The sequence below is a fragment of the Mesoplodon bidens genome (genome assembly GCF_964165515.1).
Source record: "Mesoplodon bidens genome assembly, chromosome: 9".
Classification (NCBI taxonomy): Eukaryota; Metazoa; Chordata; class Mammalia; order Artiodactyla; family Ziphiidae; genus Mesoplodon; species Mesoplodon bidens.
Genome location: NC_138166.1, coordinates 326409 through 352920, shown reverse-complemented (window position 1 = coordinate 352920; position 26512 = coordinate 326409). Strand labels below are relative to the sequence as shown.

Below are 26512 nucleotides of genomic sequence, written 5' to 3'. Positions count from 1 at the left end.
TAAGATAAGACACACACAGAGGAGAAGCACCTAGGGGAGAAGGGCCTGGGGGGACCGTGCAGCCACAGCAAGCCCGGGAGCCTCCAGAAGGTGCAAGAAGCAAGAAATGGAATCTCTCTTGAGCCTCAGAGGAAAGTGCGGCCCTGCTGACACCCTGATCTCAGACTTCTGGCCTCCAGGGCTGTAAGAGAATCCACTTCTGTCATTTTAAGCTGCTGGGTTTGCAGCCATTGGTGGGGGAGCCTAGAACCCACGAGGTACATGGAGCTTCGCACACAGAGGAGCTGGCGGAAGGAAGCTGGGTGAGCAGGGGCTGCAGCCTGGGAGCAGGCCCTCTGTCTGCCATCCCGTGTGGACCTCCTCTGCCACGCCCTATGTGCATCCTAAACAGCAGCAACGTCGTCAGCCTGGCTGGGCACCCCCTGTTCAAACATGAACTGGTCCTGTTGAGACACCCTGCCGGCATTAGGTAAAGGCCTGCAATTTGTTTAATGGCATGCTAATGGAATCCAGCCATTGGCTTCCTTACAGAGAAAGGGGATGCCTGTCACTGTTTACAGGAACAAACCTCAGGTCTGGATGCTTCCGCATCTCCTCTAAAAATAACTATTTGCAGGAAGATGCAGGTGTCTTAGAGGCTCTGGGTCCCACTTGCCACACGTCTCTATCGAGGGTGGCAGTGTGATTTCCTTCCCCTTTACAAATAGGAAAAATAACTCAACCTGAGTAGGCAGGATTTGGAATGATTTTGTTTTGTTTGTTTTGTTTTTTTCAGGCCAGGCTTCGAATGCCAAAAGAGCAACTGGAACTTTTAAAGTGAGTGAGATGTTCTCGTGTGTGTAACTTTCTGGTGTGGGTCCAAACACTGAAATGCTTTTGTAAAATTATAAAACTAATTTCTACTTCTGAGGATCATTCTTTGAGGAAATATACACTGAGAGGTGCTTTCAATATTATTTATTATTTTTTTTAAAAAGGAAACAACCAAGATGAGAAAAACAGGTCAAAGGTTAATCATGTGGAATGGAGGATTATGGAGCCATTAAAATAATTCTAAAACATATTCACTGATCTGGGAAGTGCAGTGGGACACAAAATTATTTTGTAACAATGTTTCTGCATGGAATAAAAACGGTTACAGGCACACCAAAATTTAACAGTTTTTATATCTTCAAAATTTTATATTGTTTCACAAATTGGGAGAAAATACTAGATAAGTGGTGCTTCCATTTTTTCAGCATAAAGAAATACCCATTGGCTTGACATTTTCTTACTCTTTCTAATAACTTTCAAACTGTACAAGTAGCAGAGCCCATACTTGGAAAGTAAAATCTTGCACCCTGGAGCTGGTGAAACGCAGCTGCCCCCCACCTCCACCCCTGGCTGGATCCTCCAGCTCCCCGCTCGCCCGCCCGAGGCTGGTCCCCAGAGCCTCAGGGCTTGGTTGGGAATCTCCAGCTCCGTACCCCACTCAAAATACAAGGTGTTCCCCATCCTAAGGAGGTGAGAGGGGGGTTTAAGATCCACACTGTGAGATCACCCAGCTCAGGTCAGGGTGGCTGCACTCCCCAAGGGAGGGATGGGACGTGCCTACACAGAGCACACCCCAAGCCCTGGGATGCCCTCAGGACAGCTTCCCTGAAAGTCTTTGCTTTTCACATGCAGTGAAGGGCAATTCTTTAGACGAAGGGGCATCTCCTGAGCGCCCCTTACTTGGGGTTTCTCTCTTCTGCAACGTAAAGCACCTCTTCGTTTTGCTGGCCCTGAAGCCCAGCCCTGGGAGGCGGCAGAGAGCCCACCGCTTCCTCCTTTCACAGTGAGGGTCTCCATTCACAGGAAGGAAAGCCAGACTTTGGAAAACAACTTCCGTGAAATTCTATTTTTAATTGAAGAAATAGATGTTCTGAAGGCCTTACTTAGAGATATACGGGATGGTCAGCACAGTTACAGCTGGACTGCAGACAGAGACCCCGCTGAAGGCTGGGACTGCACTGAAGCTGTGGACGAGGTGATGTGGGCATTGGCAGGGAGGTGGGGCTCGTCCGACCTTCAGTTGTCACATCCACGGCTTACGTGAGTGGGGAATGGGGCGACAGCTGGGGTGTGGTCTGTGTCCTCTTGAAAATTCTTCCCCGGCAGTAGCTTACATTCACTAAAGCTTGCCCCTGGAAACACACTTTTTCATAATTGCTGTGTCACAGGGAAGATTTTGTATTGCAAGAAAACTGACTTCCCACCCAAATAAGTAACTGATTCTGCCTTATTTTGCAGTTAAAAAAACAAAAGAAGACAAACAAAAGCTCATTCAAAAATGACAGTCTCTGAAAGTCCATACATAAATACTTAAATAGTAAAATATTTTTATTCAGGGACCTAAAGCTCGTGTATTTGACCTACTTAGCACCAGGTCGGGCAACATTATGATGTAGACCAATGAGCTTGCTTTTGCCTCTTCTTCCCCCTTATTAGCACTAGCTTCTTTCCTTTCCTTAGGTTGTGCTTTTTGAAAGGCACAGAAAGCTGGCACTGACCACCACTGCCTCCAGGCCCCCACTGCCACGGCCCCGGGACAAAGTGCTTCCTCAGTTAGAGCACAGACTGTTATGTTCTCTCAGGACACTTGCTTTTTTAGACTCAGAACATCCTCAAGAACCCAATATTAATTCAAATGATGAATAATTTCTAACACAAGCAATCATGTACTCTATGTAAACTGCCTTGATCCCCAAATACCTACAGGGAGTTCCCTGGTGGTCCAGTGGTTAGGAATCTGCACTTCCACTGCAGGGGGCACAGGTTCGATCCTGGGTTGGGGGACTAAGATCCCACAAGCTGCAAAAAAAAAAAAAAAAAAAAATATATATATATATATATATACAGTTAACCAAATATTTACAGAACATTCAAGTCTTTATTACTAAGCAGAGACACCTGGCAGGTCACACGCATCCTCATTTGACTGCCCCACTGTGACAGCGTGCTGGAGTGGTTGTCAGGCCTTCAGAAGGGGCTTGAGTCCAGCCTTGCTCTGTAGCCTTGGTGAACGGCCGAACATCGCAGGTTGGATAACTCAGCTGCCTGAGAAACACCGAACCCACTGACCTGGGAAGGTGATATTAAGAATCTGTATGCAGTGCCGGGTTCTATCTGCAGCTTGGTCAATGTTCAGTGTTGTTATCATTTTGCAGATTAGGAAATTTGGGTCCAAATCAACAAAGTAAATTGTCAAAACTCAAGCAGCTGACAGAGATTGTTAACAGGAAACTCTTTTTAAAATTTGTACAGGAAATGTCAAACTTGGTAAATTATGTACTTAAAAAGTTGAGAGAAGATCAAGTCCAGATGGCCGATTACGCCCTTAAGTCAGCAGGTGAGTAAGGAAGTGACAAGGCCAGTATAAAAAGTCGATGCTTCAAAAGCATCTATGTCCTCTGTGTTTCTTTATCTGGTGTTTATCTATCTGGTAACTGGAGAGGGAGGAAAAGCTAACAAACCTAGACAATAAAGAGGAGAATAGAAATGGTTGTAGGCGAGTGCAGGTGTGTAGGTAGGAGCACCACAGAGGAAGTGCGCCTGCCACAGGGAGGCTGGGGACACGTCACAAACGTTACAACATTTGATCCTCTATACACTAAAGCGACTACTAATGACTTATCTAAATGCATTATTAGTGATTAAGTGATAGTATCTCAAGACTGTATATAATGTTCTTAGTATCATCCAAAAATATATCCTTAAGTGCTTAGACTGTGAATCGTTAACCTTAATATTGCCTAGAAGCCCCTGCCTGTGGCAGTGTATGACCATGTGCTCAGTGAAACATGGGGCGGGGGGGGGCGGCGCAGGAGGAGGAAAGGATTCAAGGGAAAGAGGGGGGAACACAAAGCACACAGAGGAGCGCTAATTTTTATCAAGTGACAAAAGCCAAACTAATATTGCGGAAATAAATTTGTGTCCTGCAAGGAGCAGAGAACATTTGAACCAGCATGATTATTAGTCGTGTGTGTGTGTGTTGAGAGACAGAACAAGAAGATAGACGTCTGACTTTGAATTCCCTGAAGCCTGAGAGGCATGAGCTTAAATAAGGTGGGACGGTAACTCACAGAATGCTTTTTTTGTTTGTTTGCTTGGGCATAAATTTATTTATTTATTTTTGGCTGCATTGGGTCTTCGTTGCTGTGCACAGGTTTTCTCTAGTTGCGGTGAGCGGGGTCTACTCTTCGTTGCGGTGTGCAGGCTTCTCATTGCGGTGGCTTCTCTTGTTGCGGAGCATGGGCTCTAGGTGCACGGGCTTCAGTAGTTGTGGCACGTGGGCTCAGTAGTTGTGGCTCATGGGCTGTAGAGCGCAGGCTCAGTAGTTATGGTGCATGAGCTTAGTTGCTCCGCGGCATGTGGGATCCTCCTGGACCAGGGCTCAAACCTGTGGCCTCTGTGTTGGCAGGTGGATTCTTAACCACTGCACCACCAGGGAAGTCCAAGTCTTGGCATTCTGATACAGCCTTGTGATGTCTTCTTCCTATTCTGTTGAATATATTTACAACTTCCATTTGGAAAAACCATAATGACAAAGGTCTGTAGATACCCTGTCTAGAACAAGGAATAGCAGAAAATGTTATGGCTTCTGAATAAATGTTAGCATGATGCACAGCCAGCTTCTGGTTAGGATGAGATGGAGAAAAGCCCAGGGCAGCCTTTCTTCCCTGCTGATGACATACAACTAAAAGAGTTGGACAAAATATAAAAAGCAGCTACCTGAGTATGATGAAAAGTAAACAAAAGGAGGAAGATTGTGGAGGGAAGTAAAAGACTGGAAATGTGGCCCATGCGGGGGTGAGTTTACTGTTTTTCTTTTCTCTCAAAGCTTGAGCTGAGGCTTGAGCTGCAGTGACAGAGCCTCAAGGTGGTGACAGTGTGGTGGGTGACTAAAATTGTGAGAGAAACTCCACCGTTCTAGAAAGAACCAGAACAAGATAGTCCTGTCGGCCAGAGAGTGTAGGAGGAAGGCTTGTGAAGGCCGGACAGGAGAGCAGACGCCCTGACCTCATGTGTGTGGCCTGCTGCCAGCTTGCCTCGTAGCTTCTCTTTCATGGAGATGGACCCACGGCAGCACAGCAGCAGCTCTGAGATTTTTTTTTTTCTTTTTTTTTTTTTGCGGTACGCTGGCCTCTCTCACTGCTGTGGCTTCTCCCGTCGCAGAGCACAGGCTCCGGACGCGCAGGCCCAGCGGCCATGGCTCACGGGCCCAGCCGCTCCGCGGCATGTGGGATCCTCCCGGACCGGGGCATGAACCCGTGTCCCATGCATCAGCAGGCAGACTCTCAACCACTGCGCCACCAGGGAAGCCCAGCTCTGAGATTTTGACAAAGATTTAGCCACAGCTCGGGTCTTAGACTGTCCACTGAGAGGCACATGGGCAGAACATGCCTATTGTAAAGGCTCTGAAAATGGAACTCAGATTGTTACCACCTCCCATAGAAAAGGAGGGGCATTTATGGTCTGAACATCTCTGGTTGATTGTCTGATGAAACAAACAAAAGCACCCAGAGTCTCACAATATAATATTCAGTATGTCTAGGATACAGTTCAAAATTAGTCTACATACCAAGACCTAGGCAAATGTGACCAATTTGCAAGGGGAAAGAGAACCAGCAGATGCCAACCCACTCCATCGGGACACAGATGTTGGATTATCACACAGAGACTCTGAAGGCAGGTAGTGTAACTAGGCTTCAAGTGGTAAAGGTAAGTACAGCTGAAATGAATGAAAAGATATGATCTCTCAGCCAAGACAGAGAAACTATAGAAAAGAACCAGATGAAAATTTGAGAAATGAAAAATACAACATCTGAAAAAAATTCATTATATGGGTTTAATAATAGGACAATGACAAGAGAAAAGAATTAGTGAAACTGAAGATCAGTAGAAATTATCCAATCTGAAGAAGTGGGAGAAAATGGAAACAATTTTGAGAAAAATGAAAAAGCTTCAGAAACCTATGGGACATATATGAAAAGGTCTAACATTCTCATCCTTGTAGTCTCAGAGGCAGATAAGAGATAAATGCAGAAAAATAATTTATTTGAAGAAATAATAGCTGAAAACATCCCAAATTTTGTTAAAAATGTAGATTTATAGAGTCAAGAAACTGAGGAAATCAGAAACAAGATAAAGTCAAGGAAAACTATCCAGATACATCATAAATTTCACAAAACCAAAGATGAGGAAGTCTTGAAAGCAGCTAGAGGAACAAAACATACACATTAATATGGGAGAATAATGATACAAATGACTGCAGATTTCTTATCAAAAACCAAGGAGACCAGAAGAGAAGGGAACTACACTGTAAAGCACTGAAATAAAGGAAATGCCAATGCAGATCCAGTAAAAATATCCTTTAAGAATGAGGGTGAGGGACTTCCCTGGTAGCGCAGTGGTTAAGACTCCATGCTCCTGATTCAGGGGGCCCAGTTTCAATCCCTGGTCAGGGAACTAGATCCCACATGCATGCTGCAACTAAGAGTTGACATGCCACAATTAAGGAGCCAGTGTGCCGCAACTAAGGAGCCCACCTGCCACAACCAAGACCCAGTGCAACCAAATTAAAAACAACAAAAAGAGGGCTTCCCTGGTGGCCCAGTGGTTGAGAGTCTGCCTGCCGATGCAGGGGACACGGGTTCGTGCCCCGGTCCAGGAAGATCCAACATGCCATGGAGTGGCTAGGCCCGTGAGCCATGGCCGCTGAGCCTGCGCGTCCGGAGCCTGTGCTCCGCAATGGGAGAGGCCACAACAGTGAGCGGCCCGCGTACCGCAAAAAACAAAACTAAACTAAACAAAAAAAACCAAAAAGGGAATGAGGGTGAAATGAAGTCATTCTTTGATGAAGGGAAACCAAGGGACTTCTTTGTCAACAGATCTGCTAAAGGAAGTTCATTAGGGCTAAGGGAAATGACACCAAAAGGAAACTTGGAACTTCAGGAAAGAAGAAAGAACAACAGATAAGACAAATATCTATAACTATGAGACAATTTTCTTAAGTTCTTTAAAATAGGTATGACTGTTGAAAAATTATAACATTAGGTGATGGGGTTTTAATATATGTAGATGGACAACTCTTAAGGAAAGGTCAATGGGTGAAGTTAAAGGGACCTCTTGGTAAAATATTAACTCTAAATTGACTTTGAAAGGTTAGTTATGTGTATTAAGATTGCCAGAGCAACCACTAAAAAAATACAGAGACAAAGTATGTACAGAGGGAGCACACCTCAACATAATAAAGCCATATATGACAAACCCAGAGCTAACGTCATACTGAGCAGTGAAAAGCTGAGTGCTTTCCTATAAGATCAGGATCTAGACACGGATGCCTACTCTCACCACTTTTGTTCAATGTAGTATTGGAAGTCCCAGCCACAGCAATCAGAGAAGAAAAAGAAGTAAAAGGCATCCAAATGGGAGAAAAAAATAAAACTGTCACTATTTGCAGATGACATGATACCATATTCAGAGAACCATAAAGACTCTATCAAAAAACTATTACAACCAATAAATGAATTCAGTAAAGTTACAGGATACAAAATTAATACATAAAAATCTGCTGCATTTCTATACACTAATAACAAATTATCAGAAAGAGAAATAAAGAAAACAACTCCATTTACAATTGCACCAGAAAGAATAACATGCCTAGGAATAAATTTAACTAAGGAGATGAAAGACCTATACTCTGTCCTAGTCAACACTGTACTAGAATTCCTAACAGTAAAGTAAGACAAGAATCAGAGAGAGAAGGGGAGGGAAGAGTGGGGGTGGGGAGGGGAAGAGAGGGAAAGAAGAAAGAAGCAAGCAAATTGGAAAGGAAGAAATAAAAATCTCTGTATTCACAGACAACATGATGATTTATGTAGAGAATCATCAAAAAATCTTCTAGAACTAATAAGTGAAGTTAGTAAGTTCAACTGTATATATATAATTTTTAGATGCTAGTAATAAGAAATTGGAAAAATAAATTTTAAAAACAGTCTTATTCACAACAGCAGTGAAAAACATGAAGAACATGCTAAAAGTGAAAAAAAAAAACCCGCTAATGAAAGAAATAACAGAAGACCTAAATAAGTGGACAGATCTGCCAAGTTTGTGTATTAGAAGCATCAATATTGGTAAGATGGCAATTCTTCCTAACCAGTCTATTGATTCAACACAATCCCAGTCAAAATCCCAGCATGATTGTTTGTAGAAACCTACAAGCTCTTTCTAAAATAGCCAAAACGGTTTTGAAAGGAAGAACAAATTTGGAGGACTCACACTGATTTGAAAGCCTACTATAAAGTTACAGTAATGAGAGAATGTGATGTTGATGAAATTAATGAAACAATAAAAAGTCCAGAAATAGTCCCACACTAATTAACTTTTGACAAAGGAGAAAAAGCCAGTTGATGGTGCTGGAAGAGTTGGACAATCATATGCAAAAATAAACCTTGACTCACAGCTCACACCTTACAAAAATTAACTCAGAATGTGTTAAATGTAAAAAGTATGATCTAAATATAAAGCTTAAAGCTATAAAACTTCTAGAAGAAAAAATAAGAGAAACTTTTTGTGACTTTGAGTTGGGAAAAGATTTCTTAGACACAATACCCAAAATGTGATCCATAAAAAGAAAAGAATGGATAATTTGGACTTCATCTAAATTTAAAACTTCTGCTTGGAAAAAGCCATTGAAGAGAATGAAAAGACAAGTCACAGGCTGGGAGACAGGATTGCAAATCAAATACTTAACAAAGGACTTATATCCACAATTTATAAACACTCCAAATTTCAATGGTAAGAAAACAGCCAATCCAATAAAAAGTGGGCAAACGATTTGAAAGCCACCTCATCAAAGAAGATATGTACATGTCAAAAAAGCACATGAAAAAATGCTCATCATTAGTATCCATTAGTGAAATGTAGATATATCCATTAGAACAGCAAACAAACAAACAAAACCTGACACGTGAAATGGCGGCAGCAATGGAAAGCAAGCAGAACTCTCACACGTGGCTGGTGAGAATGTAACAGTGGTACGGCCATTTTGGAAAACCAGTTGCCAATTTCTTTCTTTTTTTTTTAAATTGAAATATAGTTGATTTACAATGTTGCATTAGTTTCAGGTGTACAACACAGTCATTCAATATTTTTATAGCTTATACTCCATTTAAAGTCATTACATATAAAATATTGGTTATATTCCCAGTGCTGTGCATTATATCATTGTATCTTATTTATTTATTTATTTTTTTGCGGTACGCGGGCCTCTCACTGCTGTGGCCTCTCCCGTTACGGAGCACAGGCTCCGGACGCGCAGGCACAGCGGCCATGGCTCACGGGCCCAGCCGCTCCACGGCACGTGGGATCCTCCCGGACCCGGGCACGAACCCGTGTCCCCTGCATCGGCAGGCGGACTCCCAACCACTGCGCCACCAGGGAAGCCCTCTTATTTATTTTATACCTAGTAGTTTGCACGTCTTAATCCCCTTCCCCTATCTTGCCCCTCCCCCCAGCCCTCTCCCCTTTGGTAACCACTAGTTTGCTCTTTTGTATCAATGAGTCTGTTTCTGTTTTGTTATATTCACTCACTCGTTTTATTATTTAGATTCCACATATAAGTGAAAACATACAATAATTGTCTTTCTCTGACTTACTTCACTAGGGTATGACATTTGACAATTTCTTATGAAGTTAAACATAACACATATGACCCAGCAATTCCACCTCTATGTATCAATATTTACCTAAGAGGAATTTAAACTTATGTTCACAATAAAACGTGTCTGAGAATGTCTACAGCAACTTTATTCATTGTCAGCAAAACTGAAAATAGATGAAGGAATAGCTAGTTGTGATATATCCACACAGTGGAATGTTACTCAGCAATAAGAAGGAACACATTCATTATACCTGCCAGGAAGCTCAAATGTATCAGTTGTGCTAAGTGAAAGTAGCCATATTCAAAAGGCTACTACTGTGATTGACTACAAAGAAACAGCAAGAGAGAAGGTCCAGAATAGGCAAATGTGGATAGCAAGTAGGTCAGTGATTGCCTAGGGATGGGGTGGGGTTCAGGGGAGTGGGGAGTGACTGCTGAGTGCAATAGGGTTTCTTTGGGGGCTGATTGAAAGTGTTCTAATGTTGATTGCGGTCATGGCTGTGCAACTCTGTGAATATGCTGAAAACCACTGAATTGTACACTTTAAATGAGTAAATTGAGTAGTATGTATATCTCAATAAAGCTGAGTAGAAACTTAAAAAATGAGAATGAGAAAAGTGAATTTGAATTACTTAAAAACCCTACCTGCCACAATTAGCATTTTCTGAACTAGATTATGGCTGGGGTGGGGTCAGTCCTCTCATCAGTATGTGGAAGTTTAATTCCCGTCCAACCAGTCAGTCCAGCAGGAAAATTCATTGACCAAGCAGACCATATCAGCACTCAAAAACAAGGTACCCACAGAGTTGCCAGGTAAAATAAAGGATGCTCAGTGAAATTTGAGTTTCAGGCCAACAGCAAACAATTTTTTAGTATATGTCCCAGATATTCTATGGGACGTAACTGTACTAAAAAATTATTCATCATTTATGTAAAATTAAAATTTAACTGGGAATCTTGTGTTTCTAGTTGCTAAGTCCTGCAACCCTGGGTACATTCACTATTTCAAATCCTACCATCTTAGAAAAGGCACTGATGATCTGATATTCATCACATATGTGTCTTTTTAATGTATTGTGATATCCAGATGGAATTTAAGGAAGTAATTTGCATTTTCTTCATTTCTTATGTATCAGATACATTTTGCTTCTAAAATGAAGTAACCTGAAGGGATAATATTTGATGAGTATATTTTATATTTCTTTGATTAAAATGAAAGCTCAATAAATCTTCAGAATGGCTGTTATGAATACAACTTGTTAGTACATTTATGACATTGCTGGTCATTCTGCTTTTGTTTTTGAGTGAATTGGGCTTATTTATCACATGACTTGTTGAAGTATGGGGATCCATATGTCTCCTTAGCTAATAAACACAGTACACATAATATTTCCATGTCTAAATCAATTCCTCCAGATTTCAATTTTTTATTGTAATATCAGTTCCAGAAATTTTGTGAAACCACACAGAGCAAGAATGGTTTTCTCAAAGTGACAAAATTTCAGTGGTAGTGAAAGCTGAAAGTCATACTTTTCTTATTAGTTTCCTGGTATGAATTTTACCTTATTTGTATGTTGCCCAGTAATAGTTTCCCAACAACATTAAAATCTAAATGGTGTTTTGAATTGTGTGATTTTTTTAATTTTAAAAATTATTCTATAATTTCAGGAGCCTCTGTTCTTGAAGCTGGGACCTCAGAAAGTTACAAAAATAATAAAGCAAAACTCTACTGGCATGGGATTGGGTTCTTAAATTATGAAATGCCCCCAGATATCATTCTCCAGGTAAAAGCTAGATTTAAAATAACTTGTTTATATTTTAGGATTCTGTTCCTATCACTTATCAGGAAAAATATTAATGTCTGAAATGGAAACAACTCTGAACTTGTCAGGGAGACTGAAACTGTCCTCTTAGATTTTTACAGTCATAAAACTACGTGAAATATTTCCTTCTTATGGGCAAGGAACTATGATTAATTAATTAATTAATAATTATTTATTATTCTAAGATCAGTGAACTACAGTATGTACTTCTCAAATAAAACATACACATTCCGTATTTTTTCTTTAAGTTGATTCTGTGGTCTTCCTTTTCCACTGAAAACTTCAGTCACTCAACAAACACTTGTTGAAGATGCATGACCCCTAAGTGCAAGTACTGTGCTATGTGCTGTTCAGGCCAACACATTTTTATAAAGTCCAATTATAATAGGAGAAGTTTCCAAGTAAGATTTTCACTATCATTTCAGTTCAATTCAAAAGGCACTAGACACCAACTGACAGTACAGCTCTTCTTAACTATAACTACACACCTGAATTTATTTCCAGTTTAGAAATACCTTCAGGGGCAAATGTATAGATCTCACTCCAGAGTACAGTCCAGATCTAGAAAATGGTAGACATCATCTTTCTTCCTTACCATCAGTATAGCCAGCTTCGCTATCAGCACCATTATCATCACCACTACTACCATCACCACCACCATCACCGTCATCACCTGCCATCATTGTCCACAGTAACAGGCACCACCCTCTTCATTACCACCACCAGCACTGTCTTCACCAGTGCCTTCACCACTCATACCAACTAGCTGCCTGTAGCGACTTACAGTCTAGTTAGAGCAATAAAAAAAAAAATACTCACGCAATAAAAGGCTCTGATTGACATTAGCACAACCAAAACTATGGGTATCATGGAAGCTTTCCTGTTTGATACATCCCACACAGTGCCTTCATATTATAGTCATAAACAAGTTCTTTGGTCAATAGTGATTAGCTGGCCAACATTGTAGGAGTGGATTTATATAAGCAGATAAAAGATTAATGCAGTGCTTTCTTTCCAGCCGGATGTCCACCCTGGGAAGTGCTGGGCCTTCCCAGGTTCCCAGGGTCATGCCCTAATCAAGCTTGCCAGGAAGATCATACCAACTGCTGTTACCATGGAGCACATCTCAGAGAAGGTGTCTCCCTCAGGAAACATCTCCAGCGCACCCAAGGAATTTTCTGTCTATGTGAGAAGCTGCCTAAATCTTCATTCAGAAGGGGTTATAGTAGGTGATTGGCTAGGAACTGGGAGCTAGGATATCATCTGAACTGTGCAGCTAACCATTTGTATCACTGTGAGAAAATCACTTACTTCCTGGATCTCTGTTTTGTCATCTACAAAGTAAGAGGGTTGGACCAGATGATTACTATTATTTAATTCTATTTTTTACTTTTATCAAAGTTATACGTGTATAATTTAAAAAGAAACATTTCCATGTTTATAAGCAAACATGATTTTCCCTTGTCCCACTTCTCCCACCCCAATTTTTACTCTCTGGAAGCTTCCACTTGCAACAGTTTTAGCTGCTTATGTCATTAACTGCCTTCATATTTGCTTTTACTGTTGTTCCTTGATTTTTCAGTTTTGATTATTATCTACTGACCTCCTCTAATGAAAAATGGATATTAGTTCTCTTCCATGCCTCTCCCATTCTCCCAAAATGTTTATGTCTTAACTTAAAAAAAACCAAACAGGTTTATTGAGATATAATTCACACTCTGGCGATTCAGTCATGTAAAGTGTACACTTAGTAGCTTTTGGTATATTCACAGAGTTGTGTAACCATCAACATGATCAATTTTAGAATATTTTTACTATTCTCCAGAGAAAGCCTGCACCCCTTAGCTGTTACTTCCCATCCCCCACCTCACTCTCCCAGCCGCTGACAACCACTAATCTACTCTGTACCTGTAGGTTTCCCTATTTTGTATAAAATGGAATCATATAATACATGGTCTTTTGTTTTTTTAAATTTATTTGTTTATTTATTTTTGGCTGCTTTGGGTCTCCGTTGCTGCACGCAGGCTTTCTCTAGTTACAATGATTGGTGGCTTCTCTTTGTTGCAGAGCGTGGGCTCTAGGCACGCAGGCCTCAGTAGTTGTGGCTCGTGGGCTCTAGAGCGCAGGCTCAGTAGTTGTGGCGCACAGGCCCAGTTGCTCCGTGGCATGTGGGATCTTCCCGGAGCAGGGCTCGAACCCGTGTCCCCTGAGCTGGCAGGAGGATTCCTAACCACTGCGCCACCAGGGAAGTCCTGGTCTTTTGTGAATGGCTTCTTTCACTCAGCATAATGTTTCCAAGGTTCATGTATGTTATAATGTGTCGGTACTTCATATTTTTAATTGCTGGATAATATTTTCTTATATGGATAGACCCCTTTTATTGATCCGTTCATAATTGCTGGACATTTGAATGGTTCCCACCCATTTGACTATTATGAATAAAGCTGCTGTGAGGAGCTGTGTACAAGGTTTTCTGTGGACCTCAGTCTTCATTTCTCTTGGGTTTGTTCCGAACAGCCGAATTGCTAGATCACATGATGAATCCGTGTTTCATGTGTGAGACACTGCCAGACGGTTTATCTCAGTTACAATCCATAGCCAACATTTTCATTGTGACTCTGTGAACAATATTGTTTTAGTTGAGTCATACAATGCACTGGAATACTATTTTCTTTACATGAAAAGTTTGATGTTCTTGAGGATAATTGCCTCATTTTAATTTAATTTACTTAGTTATCTATATTTTTATCATGAAGACATTCCCAACCTCTTCTTCAGATGTGTAAATATCCTCCCATTCTACCCATTCATGTCAGATACTTTTTTTTTTTTTTTTTTTTTCCGGTACGCAGGCCTCTCACTGTTGTGGCCTCTCCTGCTGCGGAGCACAGGCTCCGGACGCCCAGGCTCAGTGGCCATGGCTCACGGGCCCAGCCGCTCTGCGGCATGTGGGATCTTCCCGGACCGGGGCATGAACCCGTGTTCCCTGCATCAGCAGGCGGGCTCTCAACCACTGTGCCACCAGGGAAGCCCATGTCAGATACTTTATAAATAATTTCTTTTTTACTTTTTAAAGACATCCTCCAGAGCACTGCTCATGTCCTCCAACCTGGTTGCTGGCCAGGCCTAATGCACAACTGTTGTCAGGAGGTTTCATGTCCACATCCTGGGGATTTGACTTATCATCTATTTTTTTAAACATCTTTATTGGAGTATAAAAGTGAATCAGTTATACATATGTCCCCATATCTCTTCCCTCTTGTGTCTCCCTCCTTCCCACCCTCCCTATCCCACCCCTCTAGGTGGTCACAAAGCACCGAGCTGATCTCCCTGTGCTATGAGACTGCTTCCCACTAGCTATCTATTTTACATTTGGTAGTGTATATATGTCCATGCCACTCTCTCACTTTGTCCCAGCTTACCCTTCCCCCTCCCCATATCCTCAAGTCCATTCTCTAGTAGGTCTGTGTCTTTATTCCCGTCTTGCCCCTAGGTTCTTCATGACTATTTTTTTTTTTAGATTCCATATATATGCGTTAGCATACAGTATTTGTTTTTCTCTTTCTGACTTACTTCACTCTGTATGACAGTCTCTAGGTCCATCCACCTCACTACAAATAACTCAATTTCGTTTCTTTTTATGGCTGAGTAATATTCCATTGTATTTATGTGCCACATCCTCTTTATCCATTCATCTGTGAATGGACACGTAGGTTGTTTCCATGTCCTGGCTATTGTAAATAGAGCTGCAATGAACATTGTGGTACATGACTCTTTTTGAATTATGGTTTTCTCAGGGTATATAACCAGTAGTGGGATTTCTGGGTCATATGGTAGTTCTATTTTTAGTTTTTAAGGAACCTCCATACTGTTCTCCATACTGGCTGTATCAATTTACATTCCCATCAACAGTGCAAGAGGGTTCCCTTTTCTCCACACCCTCTCCAGTATTTATTGTTTGTAGATTTTTTGATGATGGACATTCTGACTGGTGTGAGGTGATACCTCATTGTAGTTTTGTCTAATCTATTATTTTAAAAATCTTTTCTATCTTATTTTTCTTCTTTGTTTTCTGTTCCACCTTCTGGAATATTTTATCAATTTATATTTTAAACCCTATGCTAAATTTTTCATTTCTGCTGTCATGATTATTCTAAGACTCTTTTTCTATAAATACTCCTTTTTCTAGAGTCTATATGTTTTCCTATATTACTGGATGCAATTACAGTTTTGTTCCATATTTTTAGCTCCCTCACATCTTTACTCCCAAGTACCCCCTTTCCTATTTGTTAACAGGGGCTCCACGTTTCTTGTTAGTTGCTTTCCACATGTATCTGGTGGCTGGCTTTTCCTGCATACATAAGAGGCAAGTCAACAGTGAGCTTCACGGCTAGATGGTCTGGTTGGAGACCACAGAGTGTGGTATCCAGAAGTTTGAACCCAGGAATCCTGCAAGTTTGTGCCCAGGGGGTTTCAGCTTGGCCTATGTGCTGGGTGTGGAGGTGCACAGCCCACCATTCATGCATGCAGAGGTTATACCTCCACCTCTTATTTTTGCAGGGAGCTCCTGAGGTCAGCTGTCCTAGAGCTGGGGGGGAAAAAGATAATCCTTTTCTGCACAAGGGCAGGGGTGATGACCAGGGTCTAACTGCTTCTTAAAAAGACAGTTAGCCTACTCTCAGATGTGGGGACCGTGGTGATGACCAGGGTCTAACTGCTTCTTAAAGAGACAGCCGACTCTCAGATGTGGGGACCCCTCAGCCTCATGCTGGGCCCCATGGCACGGCCCCAGATCTGGCCCTTTTTGGGCCCTTGCAGTAAACATCAGCCCCAGCATGCTGCTGATTCCCCCTACAGCCAGGGTAGCGTGCGTTTTCTCCAGGCCACTACACCAGTCACCATTTGGCCATCTCCAGATGTTGTTCTCTCAGTGTCTGCTCCCATGTTTTCCTCAGAGGTTTATGCCTTACGTCGATCCCTTCGTGTTCCTATCCAGAGGAGGGCTCAGAGTTAAACAAGTGTGCTCAGCTTGACTTGTGTGTCATTCAAACTCCTTTAAATGCCATGGTCCTGGACTTATAAAACACAGAGACTACTGTCCTTTGATGCAAGCCTGATGCCATCCACAGTCAGTGTCTGCAGACACCTATAGTTGAGCTATGTTGGATTTGAGCAGATCAAACCCTGTCTCACAAAAGTGTGCACAGTTGCTCATTACAGAGGGATTTTATGGATGAATCCTTCAGGCAAGAATCCTTTAGTAAGAAAAATTACCTCTCATTGTTTTTCTCTAATATTAGTGAATTTATGAACCAAGTGAAATTAAAATAGAATGATAAAGAAGGTGGAAATAAAACTAGCATACCTCTCAACAGGCTAAAGGAAGTATATGAGACTTTATATATATATATATATATATATATATATATATATATATATATATATCTCAAATGTGAAATAGGTACATTGATATGTCAGTATATAGATGAATGTATATATTGTATATAATATATATAATTGAATATATTATATATAATTGAATATAATATATATTATAAATAATTGAATATATAATATAGATTATATAAATTGTGAGTGCATTATTTAGTCATGATGTATCCAATTCTTTTAATAAATTAATTTATAAATAGTTAAAATGTTGATATTACGATTTTCATTATATTGGATAAAATGACTGAACTCATGAAAACTTTATTTTGTTGTGTTACTATGATTCAAGTAACCTAACAATAAACTTTAGATTTACAAGGTAAATTAATTTCCAACAGTGAGCTCTCCTCTCAAAAATCTTCAATTTTAAAGGGTAGAGAGAAGCAAGAAGAGCTACAATCCTGAAACCTGTGGAACAAAAACCACATTCACAGAAAAATAGAAAAGATGAAAAGGCAGAGGGCTATGTACCAGATGAAGGAACAAGATAAAACCCCAGAAAAACAACTTAATGAAGTGGAGGTAGGCAACCTTCCAGAAAAAGAATTCAGAATAATGATAGTGAAGATGATCCAGAACCTCGGAAAAAGAATGGAGGCAAAGATTGAGAAGATGCAAGAAATGTTTAACAAAGACCTAGAAGAATTAAAGAACAAACAAACAGAGATGAACAATACAATAACTGAAATGAAAAATACACTAGAAGGAACCAATAGCAGAATAACTGAGGCAGAAGAATGGATAAGGGACCTGGAAGACAGAATGGTGGATTCACTGCTGTGGAACAGAATAAAGAAAAAAGGAATGAAAAGAAATGAAGACAGCCTAAGAGACCTCTGGGACAACATTAAGCACAACGACACTCGCATTATAGGGGTCCCAGAAGGAGAAGAGAGCAAGAAAGGACCAGAGAAAATATTTGAAGAGATTATAACCGAAAACTTCCCTAACATGGGAAAGGAAATAGCCAACCAAGTACAGGAAGCACAGCGAGTCCCATACAGGATAAACTCAAGGATAAACATGCTGAGACACATAGTAATCAAACTGGCAAAAAATAAAGACAAAGAAAACTTATTGAAAGCAGCAAGGAAAAATGACAGATAACACACAAGCAAACTCCCATAAGGTTAAGAGCTGATTTCTCAGCAGAAACTCTACAAGCCAGAAGGGAGTGGCATGATATACTTAAAGTGATGAAAGGGAAGAACCTGCAAACAAGATTACTCTACCCGGCAAGGATCTCATTCAGATTCGATGGAGAAATCAAAATCTTTACAGAGAAGCAAAAACTAAGAGAATTCAGCACCACCAAACCAGCTCTACAACAAATGCCAAAGGAACTTCTCTAAGTGGGAAACATAAGAGAAGAAAAGGACCTACAAAAACAAACCCAAAACAATTGAGAAAATGGTCACAGGAACATGCATATCGATAATTACCTTAAACGTGAATGGATTAAATGCTCCAACCAAAACACACAGGCTTGCTGAATGGATACAAAAACAAGACCCAAATATATGCTGTCTACAAGAGACCCACTTCAGACCTAGGGACACATACAGAGTGAAAGTGAGGGGATGGAAAAAGATATTCCATGCAAATGGAAATCAAAAGAAAGCTGGAGTAGCAATACTCATATCAGATAAAATAGACTTTAAAATAAAGAATGTTACAAGAGACAAGGAAGGACACTACATAATGATCAAGGTATTCATCCAAGAAGAAGATATGACAATTAAAAATATATATGCACCCAACATAGGAGCACCTCAATATATAAGGCAACTGCTAACAGCTAAAAAAGAGGAAATCGACAGTAACACAATCATAGTGGGGGACTTTTAACACCTCACTTACACCAATGGACAGATCATCCAAAATGAAAATAAATAAGGAAACAGAAGGTTTAAATGACACAATAGACCAGATAGATTTAATTTATATTTATAGGACATTCCATCCCAAAACAGCAGATCACACTTTCTTCTCAAGTACACATGGAACATTCTCCAGGATAGATCACATCTTGGGTCACAAATCAAGCCTCAGTAAATTTAAGAAAATTGAAGTCATATCAAGCATCTTTTCTGTCCACAATGTTATGAGATTAGAAATGAATTACAGGGAAAAAATGTAAAAAATACAAACACATGGAGGCTGAACAATACATTACTAAATAACCAAGAGATCACTGAAGAAATCAAAGAGGAAATAAAAAAATACCTAGAGACAAATGACAATGAAAACATGATGATCCAAAGCCTATGGGATGCAGCAAAAGCAGGTCTAAGAGGGAAGTTTATAGCTATACAAGCCGACCTCAAGAAACAAGAAAAATCTCAAACAATCTAACGTTACACCTAAAGGAACTAGAGAAAGAAGAACAAACAAAACCCAAAGTTAGCAGAAGGAAATAAATCATAAAGATCAAAGCAGAAATAAATGAAATAGAAACAAAGAAAACAATAGCAAAGATCAATAAAACTAAAAGCTGGTTCTTTGAGATGATAAACCAATAGCCAGATTCATCAAGAAAAAGAGGGAGAGGACTCAAGTCAATAAAATTATAAATGAAAAAGGGGAAGTTACAAATGACACCACAGAAACACAAAGCATCCTAAGAGACTACTACAAGCAACTCTATGCCAATAAAATGGACAACCTGGAAGAAATGGACAAATTCTTAGAAAGGTATAACCTTCCAAGACTGAACCAGGAAGAAGTAGAATATATGAACAGACCAATCACAAGTAATGAAATTGAAACTGTGATTGAAAATCTTCCAACAAACAGAAGTCCAGGACCAGATGGCTTCACAGGTGAATTCTATCAAACATTTAGAGAAGAGCTAACACCCATCCTTCTCAAACTCTTCCAAACATTTGCAGAGGAAGGAACACTCCCAAACTCATTCTATGAAGCCACCATCACCCTGATACCAAAACCAGACAAAGATACTACAAAAAAGAAAATTACAGACCAATAACACTGATGAATATAGATGCAAAAATTCTCAATAAAATACTAGCAAACAGAATCCAACAACATATTAAAAAGACCATACACCATGATCAAGTAGAATTTATCCCAGAGATGCAAGGATTCTTCAATATATGCAAATCAATGTGATACACCATATTAACAAACTGAAGAATAAAAACCATATGATCATCTCAACAGATGCAGAAAAAGCTTTTGACAAAATTCAACACCCATTTATGATAAAAACTCTCCAGAAAGTGGGCATAATAAAGACCATATATGACAAACCCACAGCAAACATCATTCTCAATGGTGAAGAACTGAAATCATTTCCACTAAGATCAGGAACAAGGCAAGGATGTCCCCTCTCACCAATATTATTCAACATAGTTTTGGTAGTCCTATCCATAGCAATCAGAGAAGAAAAAGAAATAAAAGGAATACAAATTGGAAAAGAAGAAGTAAAACTGTCACTGTTTGCAGATGACATGATACTATACATAGAGAATCCTAAAGATGCCACCAGAAAACTACTAGAGCTAATCAGTGAATTCGGTATTGCTGCAGGATACAAAATTAATGCACAGAAATCTCTTGCATTCCTATATACTAAGATGAAAAACCTGAAAGAGAAATTAAGGAAACTCTCCAATTTACCATTGCAACAAAAAGAATAAAATACCTAGGAATAAACCTACCTAAGGAGACAAAAAACCTGTATGCAGAAAACTATAAGACACTGGTGAAAGAAATTAAAGATGATACCAAGAGATGGAGAGATATACCATGTTCTTGGGTTGGAAGGATCAATATTGTGAAAATGACTATACTACCCAAAGAAATCTACAGATTCAATGCAATCCTTATCAAATTACCAATGGCATTTTTTACAGAACTGGAACAAAATGTCTTAAAATTTGTATGAAGACACAAAAGACCCTGAATAGCCAAAGCAGTCTTGAAGGAAAAAAATGGAGCTGGAGGAATCAGACTCCCTGACTTCAGACTATACTACAAAGCTACAGTAATCCAGACAATATGGTACTGGCACAAAAACAGAAATATAGATCAATGGAACAGGATAGAAAGCCCAGAGATAAACCCACGCACCTATGGTCAACTACTCTACGACAAAAGAGGCAAGGATATACAATGGAGAAAAGACAGTCTTTCCAATAAATTGTGCTGGGAAAACTGAACAGCTACATGTAAAAGAATGAAATTAGAACACTCCCGGACACCATACACAAAAATAAACTCAAAATGTATTAGAGAGCGAAATGTAAGAGCAGACACCATAAAACTCTTAGAGGAAAACATGGGAAGAACACTTTTTTTTTTTTTGGTATGTGGACCTCTCACTGTTGTGGCCTCTCCCATTGTGGAGCACAGGCTCCAGACGTGCAGGCTCAGTGGCCATGGCTCACGGGCCCAGCTGCTCTGCGGCATGTGGGATCCTCCCAGACGGGGGCATGAACCCGTGTCCCCTGCATCGGCAGGCAGACTCTCAGCCACTGCACCACCAGGGAAGCCCGGAAGAACACTCTTTGAGGTAAATCACAGCAAGATATTTTTTGATCCACCTCCTAGAGTAATGGAAATAAAAACAGAAATAAACAAATGGGACCTAATGAAACTTCAAATCTTTTGCACAGCAAAAGAAACCATAAACAAGACAAAAAGACAATCCTCAGAATGGGAGAAAATATTTGCAAATGAATCATCGGACAAAGGATTAATCTCCAAAATATATAAACAGGTCATGTGGCTCAATATTAAAAAAAAAAAAAACCCATTCCAAAAATGGGCAGAGGACCTAACAGACATTTCTCCAAAGAAGACATACAGATGGCCAGGAAGCACATGAAAAGCTGCTCAACATCACTAATTATTAGAGCAATGCAAATCAAAACTACAATGAGGTATCACCTCACACCAGTTAGAATGGGCAGCATCAGAAAATCTAGAAGCAACAGGTGCTGGAGAGGGTGTGAAAAAAGGGAACCCTCTTGCACTGTTGGTGGGAATGTAAATTGATACAGCCACTATGGAGAACAGTATGGAGGTTTCTTAAAGAACTAAAAATAGAATTACTATATGACCCAGCAATCCCACTACTGGGCATATACCCTGAGAAAACCATAATTCAAAAAGACACATGCACCACAATGTTCATTGCAGCACTATTTACAATAGCCAGGTCATGGAATCAACCTAAATGCCCATCGACAGACGAATGGATAAAGAAGCTGTGGTACATATATACAATGGAATATTATTCAGCCATAAAAAGGAACGAAATTGGGTCATTTGTAGAGATGTGGATGGATCTGGAGACTGTCATACAGAGTGAAGTATGTCAGAAAGAGAAAAACAAATATCGTATATTAACGCATTTATGTGGAACCTAGAAATGGTACAGATGAACCAGTTTGCCAAGCAGAAATTGAGACACAGAAGTAGAGGAAAAACATATGGACACCAAGCGGGGAAAGTGTTGGGGGGGTGGGTGTGGTGGTGTGATAAATTGGGCAATTGGGATTGACATGTATACACTGATGTGTATTAAATGGATGACTAATAAGAAAAAAATATTTGTGGAAATATTAGTGGAAATAAATAAAGTTTAGAGAAAGAAGGTCAAAAGCACAAGGGAAATTGCATACACAAATCAACAAAAGCTTACTTTTTGGATGGAGCTATTTGTGTGATCAAAGTTTTGCAAACTGGTTAAGTTTCACGCATATTGGGTCAATATGGGGACTCATTTGGTTTTTATTTTATTCAAAGTATAGCAAATACATTTATGAGCCCAAAGTCAATGCTGGAATTTGCTCTGTCATCTCTCTTTCTCACCTCTCTGTTTATCTCTCTATCTGAGTCTATTCAGCCCTTTGATTAGCCTGTTTCTTGCCTAAGGGCTCCCCCACCAGAGTTAAACACTTTGTTTATAGGGCAGTACTGGCAGCTAGCATAGCGCTGTGCCCCGGGGGACACCCAGTGACGTCTAGAGAATAGTTGCTACTTGAACAGACACTTGCCTCCGTTTACTGTAACTGAACACCCATTCATTACAACCTCTGTGTGTGTTGCTTTCTTTACAGGGCGTCTCAAAACAATGTGAAGGAGAAGAAATTTTCCTAGGTCAGTTTATATATAATAAAACAGGAACCACCGTTCAAACATTTGCGCTCCAGGTAATGAGACCCTTGGGAAAAGATAGGGTATCAGTGACACCATCCCAGGGCGGGATTTGTTGGGACTGCTTGTTGCAAAGTGGTGTGTGTGAGAGTAATTATGACAAAAGTGTGCGATAAGCAAGGCTTGTCTGAATTTCAATTCTTAGCTCCAATCATGTACATAAGTTTTAATGCAAAAATAGGCAAATATAAAAGTTGTTTCTAAGCCAAATTCTTCATCATTTGCTATCACTTATATATATATATATATATATATATATATTTATTTATTTATTTATATTCTCTTTGTCATCCTTATCTTACTTATTAGATTCTCTTGATAAGATTAGGTGTGATAGTCACTATCATCTTCCTTCCGTAAAAGGGATGGGGATGATGATGGTACAAAATGAGATGGTTGGGGACAGAGAGGAACTCGGAGAGAATAAATACTTAATACCAGATAATATAAGTAACCCTTCTCACCCTAACTCAATGGGGAAAGAATACCAACTGGTAACTTAGAAACCCTTGAAAGTCATTAAGGCATATGAAATATATTTCATCATTTCTCATTAGTCACAGGAAATAATGAAGAGATGTAGAAGGCATCTTAAACCATGTAAAAACAAGTGTGTTACTACAATTCTTGGCCAATGGTGAGAAAATCTAAGCTGAAAGCAGTATATGTGTCAGAAATGAATGTACTTGTAGAGTTTCACATTCAGTTGTATACCCACATCCCTCCCTGGGGCAGCCAACAAGGAGCACCACGGAGGCGGGACAAGGCAGTGAGAGGGCTCAGCGTATAGACCACCATGTTATCTCCCTCCCCTGTATTTGCCTTTTTATGAGCTCTTTACTTACAGTAGCTCATTACATCATCCATTAGACTGGTACTTAAAAGTACTTGACTTAAGAAGGAAAGACAGTGTTTTAACTTATTATTACATCAGCATGACTCAGGGTTCTTTGAGAAGGTTTATTTTATAAGACATTAATTTCGATCTTTTCTGTATTTTCAGCGTGAAGTTTCTGAATTCTTATTATGTATGAAACTTAAAATCCTTAGCAATTGGGGACACCCGAAGTATACTTGTTTATATAGATTCAGGGTTCATGGAACCCCAAGAGATGACACCTAGAAGAACTGGTGCAGAAGGCCATGACCACATGTCCAAAATATTCAAGTGATTCCCTTAGATTAGACCACACCTATAGGAATCAAAAATCAGAAGTGAGAAAGAAGCCTTCAAGTGGTTCCTACCTGCCAGTAAAAAGTGAAAGAATTTTACTAATAAAAAATATGAAAGTAAATTCAATCTCTCTGTGTGTTACTGTGCTTTTTTTTTTTTTAATTTTTAGCCACAGGGCATGTGGGATCTTAGTTCCCCAATCAGGGATCAAACCCACACCCCCTGCAGAGGAAGCGCAGAGTCTTAACCACTGGACCACCAGGGAAGTCCCATGTTAGTGTAGCTTCTGAGGATGAATCATGTTGTTGAAGCACTGAAAAATGAGCTTGCATTTAGAAGAAGATGGTATTTTTCAACAGTCTTTCACATAATAGCATCTTTGCCTTCATTTATTATTCATCCATATCAGGAATGGATGTTTGCTATTACCACTGTTATTTAACACTGATCTGGATACACTGTCAGTGCAATTAGAGAAGCTAATAAAATTCGAGGTAAAAATTAGTGAGGAAGTCCGACCATGACTAATTTGCAGATGACTTGATGAATTCCTTGAAATGCAATAAATTCGATTAAAAAATACATTAAACACAGATGGAGACAAAATTATCACATATAAATCAAAATCATTCATAAATGCAAACCACAACCAGTAAGAGGATATAATTTACAAAAGCCACAACAAAGATTTTAAAAAATCAAATGAAAGAATTAAACTGTATGAAAAGCCAATGAAAGAGAAGTGGATAATGAAAAACTGACTTCAATAAATGGAAAGACATAACTCATCTGTGGATACAAAAACTTCACTGTCAAGAAGTCAGTTCTCTCTAAATTGATCTACAAATTCAATTTGATCTCAATTAAAAGCCAGAAAAAAATTACGGTATTTATGAGACAATTATGGAATATTAAGGAATTGTTTTTAAAAACAATATTTAGGTTATTACAGTATTATGATTTTGTTACAACAAAGAATTCTTATCACTTAGACTTATAATATATATTTTAAAATTTACAAATCAAATGATATACCTCGGATATGTTTCAACATAATATAGGAGGAAATGGGTGGGAGGATCGATGAAAAAGATTGGTCGTGAAATGATCATTGAAGTCAGGTGTTGGTCCAGAAGGTTTCACTTAATACTATTCTGTCTACATTTATATATGTTTGACATTCAGTTTTAGAAAGGTTTAAAAATATTAAAACACATATGCATAAGAAACCAAAGGGTTGTGTTTTCAACCAACTGACTCTAAAGTTTCCATGGAAATATAAACTTAGCGAGAAGCTAGGAAACCCCTGAAATAAAGACAATCAACAAAGGGAAATAGCTGTAAGACTGTTACACTGTGACTTACAGTAAGAAATATACATTTGTTTTTCTCCCCAGTTTATGGTGCAGAGCTCCTAAAACCCTTGGAATTTCCTGAGCATAAGAGTGATCAAGGTGTCTTTTGTTGTGTCAGTGAGGTGACCTTTGGGAAGGATGGGGGCTGGTTGCCAGGAGAACCAACCACTGATTAGAGGGCTGGAAATTTCAGTCTCAACCCTTGACATCTGGGGACAGGAGAGGAGCTGGATGCTGAATCAAATGCCAAAGGCCAGTGATTAAATCAAATCAATCACGCTTATGTAAGACACCTTCATGAAAATCCAAAAGGATGGGGTTTGGAGAGCTTCCGGTTTGGTGAACCCATGGAGATCAGGGAACAATGGCCAGCTCTGAGGCAGTGGGGAAGCTTTGAGCCCCTTCATCATGCCTCGCTCTATTCATTGCTTCCATTTGGCTGTTCCTGAGTTATATCCTTTTACAATAACCCAGTGAGTAAAATGTTTCTCTTGTAACTAGTAAGTAATGTAACTAGTAATGATGCTCTTGAGTTCTGTGAGTGGCTCTGGCAAAACATTCAAATCCAAGGAGGGGATCATGGTACCCCAATTTACAGCCAGTTGATCAGAAGCACAGGTGACATCTGGACTGCGACTGTCATCTGAATGGGGGGGGGCAGTCTTGTGGGACCGGTGGGGTCTGACGCTATCTCCAGGTAGGTAGTGTCAGACTTGAATCATAGGACACCCAGCTGGTCTTGGAGAATTTCTTGGGGTGGGGAAAAAAGCCCCACACATTGGAATTGGTGTCCCAGAATTATTAATCACATAGATATAAATAATTTAAACTGTGTGAC

At 39.8% G+C, this 26512-nt stretch overlaps 1 protein-coding gene across 1 annotated transcript; it reads left to right on the top strand.

Moving 5' to 3' along the window:
• Positions 1–775: 775 nt before the first annotated feature.
• On the top strand, positions 776–24268 carry SUN3 (Sad1 and UNC84 domain containing 3; the record flags this gene model as incomplete). Its single annotated transcript, XM_081244365.1, has 7 exons — positions 776–816; positions 1837–2008; positions 3286–3370; positions 11354–11469; positions 12527–12694; positions 23049–23141; positions 24149–24268. The coding sequence occupies exons 1-7, from the start codon at positions 788–790 to the stop codon at positions 24266–24268; spliced, it is 783 nt and encodes a 260-aa protein (XP_081100491.1). The 5' UTR covers positions 776–787.
• Positions 24269–26512: the final 2244 nt, after the last annotated feature.